This window comes from Petromyzon marinus, unplaced genomic scaffold, assembly GCF_048934315.1.
Source record: "Petromyzon marinus isolate PM22_M1 ecotype Great Lakes invasive population unplaced genomic scaffold, UKy_Petmar_22M1.pri1.0 PM_Scaffold_454, whole genome shotgun sequence".
NCBI lineage: Eukaryota > Metazoa > Chordata > Hyperoartia > Petromyzontiformes > Petromyzontidae > Petromyzon > Petromyzon marinus.
This window is the reverse complement of record NW_027423451.1, coordinates 52,501-60,000: the sequence shown is the minus strand read 5'-3', so window position 1 is coordinate 60,000 and position 7,500 is coordinate 52,501. Positions and strand designations below refer to the sequence as shown.

The 7,500-nt window shown below is 54.0% G+C and overlaps 1 protein-coding gene across 1 annotated transcript in view; it reads left to right on the top strand.

The window, feature by feature from the left end:
* Nucleotides 1–7,500, top strand: part of LOC142923365 (uncharacterized) — a 55,841-nt gene that overhangs the window by 14,738 nt on the left and 33,603 nt on the right. Inside the window, exons 4-5 of the mRNA XM_076064453.1 lie at nucleotides 1,680–1,862; nucleotides 3,921–3,972. Coding sequence (XP_075920568.1) covers nucleotides 1,680–1,862; nucleotides 3,921–3,972 — 235 coding nt within the window. The remainder of the gene's footprint in view (nucleotides 1–1,679; nucleotides 1,863–3,920; nucleotides 3,973–7,500) is intronic.

The window sequence follows — 7,500 nt, the reverse complement described above, 5'->3', positions numbered from 1 at the left end:
CTGTGTGAGTCTCTGTGTGAGTCTCTCTGTGAGTCTCTCTCTGTGAGTCTCTATGAGTCTGTGAGTCTCTCTGTGAGTCTCTCTGTGAGTCTCTCTATGAGTCTCTTTGAATCTCTCTGTGAGTCTCTCTGTGTGAGTCTCTCTGTGAGTCTCTGTGAGTCTCTCTATGAGTCTCTGTGAGTCTCTCTCTGTGAGTCTGTGAGTCTCTGTGTGTGTGAGTCTCTCTGTGAGTCTCACTCCCTCTCTCCCTCTCTGCCTCTCCACCCTCCACGTGTGTCAGTGAGAAGGCGGCGCTTGCCCAGCGCCTCCAGGCCCTGTGTGAGTCTCTGTGAGTCTCTCTCTGTGTGAATCTCTGTGTGAGTCTCTCTCTGTGAGTCTCTCTCTGTGTGAGTCTCTGTGTGAGTCTCTCTCTGTGAGTCTCTCTCTGTGAGTCTCTCTGAGTCTCTGTGAGTCTCTCTCTGTGTGAGTCTCTCTCTGTGTGAGTCTCTGTGTGAGTCTCTCTGTGAGTCTCTCTATGAGTCTCTGTGAGTCTCTGTGAGTCTCTCTCTCTGTGAGTCTCTGTGAGTCTCTCTCTGTGAGTCTCTCTCTGTGTCTCTCTCTGTGAGTCTCACTGCCTCCCTCCCTCTCTCACCCTGTCTCCCTGTCCACCCCCCACGTGTGTCAGTGAGAAGGCGGCGCTTGCCCAGCGCCTCCAGGCCCTGTGTGAGTCTCTCTGTGTGAGTCTCTCTCTGTGAGTCTCTCTCTGTGAGTCTCTGAGCCTCTCTCTGTGAGTCTCTCTGTGAGTCTCTCTGTGAGTCTCTCTCTGAGTCTCTCTCTCTGTGAGTCTCTCTCTGAGTCTCTCTCTATGAGTCTCTCTGTGAGTCTCTCTGTGAGTCTCTATGAGTCTCTGTGTCTCTCTCTGTGAGTCTCACTCCTTCCCTCCTTCCCTCCCTCTCTCCACCCTCCACGTGTGTCAGTGAGAAGGCGGCGCTTGCCCAGCGCCTCCAGGCCCTGTGTGTGTCTCTCTGTGAGTCTCTCTCTGTGTGAGTCTCTCTGTGACTCTCTCTGTGAGTCTCTCTGTGAGTCTCTCTGTGAGTCTCTCTCTGAGTCTCTCCACCCTCCACGTGTGTCAGTGAGAAGGCGGCGCTTGCCCAGCGCCTCCAGGCCCTGTGTGTGTCTCTCTGTGAGTCTCTCTCTGTGTGAGTCTCTCTGTGACTCTCTCTGTGAGTCTCTCTGTGAGTCTCTCTGTGAGTCTCTCTCTGAGTCTCTCTCTCTGTGAGTCTCTCTCTGAGTCTCTCTCTATGAGTCTGTGAGTCTCTGTGTGTGTGAGTCTCTCTATGAGTCTCTGTGAGTCTCACTCCCTCCCTCTCTCCCTGTCCACCCCCCACGTGTGTCAGTGAGAAGGCGGCGCTTGCCCAGCGCCTCCAGGCCCTGTGTGAGTCTCTGTGAGTCTCTCTGTGAGTCTGTCTCTGTGTGAGTCTCTGTGTGAGTCTCTCTGTGAGTCTCTCTCTGTGAGTCTCTCTGTGAGTCTCTCTCTGAGTCTCTCTCTCTGTGAGTCTCTCTCTGAGTCTCTCTCTATGAGTCTCTCTGTGAGTCTCTCTGTGAGTCTCTATGAGTCTCTGTGTCTCTCTCTGTGAGTCTCACTCCTTCCCTCCCTCTCTCCCTCTCTCCCTCTCTCCTCCACCCTCCACGTGTGTCAGTGAGAAGGCGGCGCTTGCCCAGCGCCTCCAGGCCCTGTCCCTGCAGCTCCAGCAGCTGTGCGCTGAGCGGGATGCAGCGGTCGCCTCGGCCCTGCAGGAGCAACAACGTCGGCACGAGGCACAGCAGGAGAGGGACGCCCTGGAGGGACATCGCCACAGAGCGGAGAAGGAGCTCGAGAGGGGGTGAGGGGGGTGGGGAGGGAGGGGAGGGGAGGGAGGGAGGGAGGGGGTGGGTGTGTAGGTGAGTAGGTGAGTGATTAGGTGGGTGAGTGAGTGAGTGAGTAGGTGAGTGTGGAGGTGAGTGAGTGAGTAGGTGAGTGAGTGTGTGAGTGGGTGAGTAGGTGAGTGAGTGAGTGTGTGGGTGGGTGAGTGTGTAGGTGAGTAGGTGAGTGTGTAGGTGAGTGAGTGGGTGAGTGAGTGAGTAGGTGAGTGAGTAGGTGAGTAGGTGAGTGTGGAGGTGGGTGAGTGAGTGAGTGAGTAGGTGAGTGTGTAGGTGAGGGAGTGAGTAGGTGAGTGAGTGTGTGAGTGGGTGAGTAGGTGAGTGAGTGAGTGTGTGGGTGGGTGAGTGTGTATGTGAGTCGGTGAGTGTGTAGGTGAGTGAGTGTGTAGATGAGTGAGTGTGTGGGTGGGTGAGTAGGTGAGTGAGTGAGTTGGTGAGTGAGTGGGTGAGTGAGTGAGTGAGTAGGTGAGTGAGTGTGTAGGTGAGTGAGTGTGTAGGTGAGTGAGTGTGTAGGTGAGTAGGTGAGTGAGTAGGTGAGTAGGTGAGTGTGGAGGTGGGTGAGTGAGTGAGTGAGTGGATGAGTGAGTAGGTGAGTGGGTGAGTAGGTGAGTGAGTGAGTGTGTAGGTGATTGAGTGTGTAGGTGAGTGAGTAGGTGAGTGGATGAGTAGGTGAGTGAGTGAGTGTGTGGGTGGGTGAGTGTGTAGGTGAGTGAGTGTGTAGGTGAGTGAGTGTGTAGGTGAGGGAGTGAGTAGGTGAGTGAGTGTGTGAGTGGGTGAGTAGGTGAGTGAGTGAGTGTGTGTGTGGGTGAGTGTGTAGGTGAGTAGGTGAGTGTGTAGGTGAGTGAGTGTGTGGGTGGGTGAGTGTGTAGGTGAGTAGGTGAGTGTGTAGGTGAGTGAGTGAGTGGGTGAGTAGGTGAGTGTGTAGGTGAGTAGGTGAGTGTGGAGGTGGGTGAGTGAGTGAGTGAGTAGTTGAGTGAGTAGGTGGGTAGGTGAGTGAGTGAGTGTGTAGGTGAGTGAGTGTGTAGGTGAGTGATTGAGTAGGTGAGTGAGTGTGTAGGTGAGTAGGTGTGTACGTGGGTGAGTGTGTAGGTGAGTAGGTGAGTGTGTAGGTGAGTAGGTGTGTAGGTGGGTAGATGAGTGTGTAGGTGAGTAGGTGAGTGAGTGAGTGTGTAGGTGAGTGAGTGTGTAGGTGAGTGAGTGAGTAGGTGAGTGAGTGTGTAGGTGAGTAGGTGTGTACGTGGGTGAGTGTGTAGGTGAGTAGGTGAGTGTGTAGGTGGGTGAGTGTGTGAGTGAGTGTGTAGGTGATTGAGTGTGTAGGTGAGTGAGTGAGTAGGTGAGTGAGTGTGTAGGTGAGTGAGTGAGTGAGTAGGTGAGTGAGTGAGTGTGTAGGTGAGTAGGTGAGTGTGTAGGTGAGTAGGTGTGTAGGTGGGTGAGTGTGTGAGTGAGTGTGTAGGTGAGTGAGTGTGTGGGTGAGTGAGTGTGTAGGTGAGTAGGTGTGTAGGTGAGTAGGTGAGTGTGTAGGTGAATAGGTGAGTGAGTGAGTGTGTAGGTGAGTGAGTGTGTAGGTGAGTGAGTGAGTAGGTGAGTGAGTGTGTAGGTGAGTGAGTGTGTAGGTGAGTAGGTGTGTAGGTGGGAGAGTGTGTAGGTGAGTAGGTGAGTGTGTAGGTGAGTAGGTGTGTAGGGGGTTGAGTGAGTGAGTGAGTATGTAGGTGAATGAGTGTGTAGGTGTGTAGGTGGGTGAGTGTGTATGTGAGTGTGTAGGTGAGTGAGTGTGTAGGTGGGTGAGTGAGTGAGTGAGTGTGTAGGTGAGTGAGTGAGTAGGTAAGTGAGTGTGTAGGTGAGTAGGTGAGTGAGTGAGTGGGTGAGTGAGTGAGTGAGTGACTGAGTGACTGAGTGAGTGAGCGAGTGAGCGACTGAGTGACTGAGTGAATGAGTGAATGAGTGACTGAGTGAGTGACTGAGTGAGCGAGTGAGCGAGTGAGCGTGTGGGTGACCCCCTCCGTGTGTGTCCACCACCACAGCCACAAGGTGGTGGAGCAGGTGGAGGCGAGGAACTCGACCCTCAGGAAGGAGGTGTCCACCCTGAGTGACTGAGTGACTGAGTGACTGAGTGACTGACTGAGTGAGTGAGTGACTGAGTGAGTGACTGAGTGAGTGTCCACCACCACAGGCACAAGGTGGTGGAGCAGGTGGAGGCGAGGAACTCGACCCTCAGGAACGAGGTGTCCACCCTGAGTGACTGAGTGACTGAGTGACTGAGTGAATGACTGAGTGAGTGACTGAGTGAGTGAGTGACTGAGTGAGTGACTGAGTGAGTGAGTGAGCGTGTGGGTGACCCCCTCGGTGACTGTCCACCACCACAGGCACAAGGTGGTGGAGCAGGTGGAGGCGAGGAACTCGACCCTCAGGAAGGAGGTGTCCACCCTGAGTGACTGAGTGACTGAGTGACTGAGTGAATGACTGAGTGAGTGACTGAGTGAGTGAGTGACTGAGTGAGTGACTGAGTGACTGAGTGAGTGACTGAGTGACTGAGTGAGTGAGTGACTGAGTGAGTGTCCACCACAGGCACAAGGTGGTGGAGCAGGTGGAGGCGAGGAACTCGACCCTCAGGAAGGAGGTGTCCACCCTGAGTGACTGAGTGAGTGAGTGAGTGACTGAGTGACTGAGTGAGTGACTGAGTGAATGACTGAGTGACTGAGTGACTGAATGACTGAGTGAGTGTCCACCACCACAGGCACAAGGTGGTGGAGCAGGTGGAGGCGAGGAACTCGACCCTCAGGAAGGAGGTGTCCACCCTGAGTGACTGAGTAACTGAGTGACTGAGTAACTGAGTAACTGAGTGACTGAGTGAGTGAGTGACTGAGTGAATGAGTGAGTGACTGAGTGAATGACTGAGTGACTGACTGAGTGACTGAGTGAATGACTGAGTGAGTGAGTGAGTGACTGACTGAGTGTCCACCACAGGCACAAGGTGGTGGAGCAGGTGGAGGCGAGGAACTCGACCCTCAGGAAGGAGGTGTCCACCCTGAGTGACTGAGTGACTGAGTGACTGAGTAACTGAGTGACTGAGTGACTGAGTGAATGAGTGAATGACTGAGTGAGTGGGTGAGTGAGTGACTGAGTGAATGACTGAGTGACTGAGTGAGTGACTGAGTGAGTGAGTGAGTGACTGAGTGACTGAGTGTCCACCACCACAGGCACAAGGTGGTGGAGCAGGTGGAGGCGAGGAACTCGACCCTCAGGAAGGAGGTGTCCACCCTGAGTGACTGAGTGACTGACTGAGTGAGTGAGTGAGTGAGTGACTGAGTGAGTGACTGAGTGAGTGACTGAGCAAGTGACTGAGTGACTGAGTGAGTGACTGAGTGACTGAGTGAGTGACTGAGTGACTGATTGAGTGCCTGAGTGAGTGACTGAGTGAGTGAGTGACTTGCTGAGTGACTGAGTGTCCACCACAGGCACAAGGTGGTGGAGCAGGTGGAGGCGAGGAACTCGACCCTCAGGAAGGAGGTGTCCACCCTGAGTGACTGAGTGACTGAGTGACTGAGTGGGTGACTGAGTGAGTGGGTGAGTGAGTGACTGAGTGAGTGACTGAGTGAGTGAGTGAGTGACTGAGTGAGTGTCCACCACAGGCACAAGGTGGTGGAGCAGGTGGAGGCGAGGAACTCGACCCTCAGGAAGGAGGTGTCCACCCTGAGTGACTGAGTGAGTGAGTGATTGATTGAATGACTGAGTGACTGAGTGAGTGAGTGAGTGACTGAGTGAATGACTGAGTGACTGAGTGAGTGAGTGAGTGACTGAGTGAATGACTGAGTGACTGAGTGAGTGAGTGAGTGACTGAGTGAATGACTGAGTGACTGAGTGAATGACTGAGTGAGTGAGTGAGTGACTGAGTGAATGACTGAGTGACTGAGTGACTGAGTGAGTGACTGAGTGACTGACTGAGTGAGTGACTGAGTGACTGAGTGACTGAGTGAGTGAGTGAGTGACTGAGTGAGTGAGTGACTGACTGAGTGAGTGAGTGACTGAGTGAGTGACTGAGTGTCCACCACCACAGGCACAAGGTGGTGGAGCAGGTGGAGGCGAGGAACTCGACCGTCAGGAAGGAGGTGTCCACCCTGAGTGACTGAGTGACTGAGTGAGTGAGTGACTGAGTGAGTGTCCACCACCACAGGCACAAGGTGGTGGAGCAGGTGGAAGGGAGGAACTCGACCCTCAGGAACGAGGTGTCCACCCTGAGTGAGTGAGTGACTGAGTGACTGAGTGAGTGAGTGACTGAGTGACTGAGTGAGTGAGTGACTGAGTGAGTGACTGAGTGTCCACCACCACAGGCACAAGGTGGTGGAGCAGGTGGAGGCGAGGAACTCGACCCTCAGGAAGGAGGTGTCCACCCTGAGTGACTGAGTGACTGAGTGACTGAGTGACTGAGTGACTGAGTGAGTGACTGAGTGAGTGACTGAGTGAGTGAGTGACTGAGTGAGTGACTGAGTGACTGAGTGAGTGACTGAGTGACTGAGTGAGTGAGTGACTGAGTGAGTGTCCACCACAGGCACAAGGTGGTGGAGCAGGTGGAGGCGAGGAACTCGACCCTCAGGAAGGAGGTGTCCACCCTGAGTGACTGAGTGACTGACTGAGTGAGTGAGTGAGTGACTGAGTGAGTGACTGAGTGAGTGACTGAGCAAGTGACTGAGTGACTGAGTGAGTGACTGAGTGACTGAGTGAGTGACTGAGTGAGTGACTGAGTGAGTGACTGATTGAGTGCCTGAGTGAGTGACTGAGTGAGTGAGTGACTTGCTGAGTGACTGAGTGTCCACCACAGGCACAAGGTGGTGGAGCAGGTGGAGGCGAGGAACTCGACCCTCAGGAAGGAGGTGTCCACCCTGAGTGACTGAGTGACTGAGTGGGTGACTGAGTGAGTGGGTGAGTGAGTGACTGAGTGAGTGACTGAGTGACTGAGTGGGTGACTGAGTGAGTGGGTGAGTGAGTGACTGAGTGAGTGACTGAGTGTCCACCACAGGCACAAGGTGGTGGAGCAGGTGGAGGCGAGGAACTCGACCCTCAGGAAGGAGGTGTCCACCCTGAGTGACTGAGTGAGTGAGTGAATGATTGAATGACTGAGTGACTGAGTGAGTGAGTGAGTGACTGAGTGAATGACTGAGTGACTGAGTGAGTGAGTGAGTGACTGAGTGAATGACTGAGTGACTGAGTGAGTGAGTGAGTGACTGAGTGAATGACTGAGTGACTGAGTGAATGACTGAGTGAGTGAGTGAGTGACTGAGTGAATGACTGAGTGACTGAGTGACTGAGTGAGTGACTGAGTGACTGACTGAGTGAGTGACTGAGTGAGTGACTGAGTGAGTGACTGACTGAGTGTCCACCACAGGCACAAGGTGGTGGAGCAGGTGGAGGCGAGGAACTCGACCCTCAGGAACGAGGTGTCCACCCTGAGTGAGTGAGTGACTGAGTGAGTGAGTGACTGAGTGACTGAGTGAGTGAGTGACTGAGTGAGTGAGTGAGTGAGTGACTGAGTGAGTGAGTGACTGACTGAGTGAGTGAGTGACTGAGTGAGTGACTGAGTGTCCACCACCACAGGCACAAGGTGGT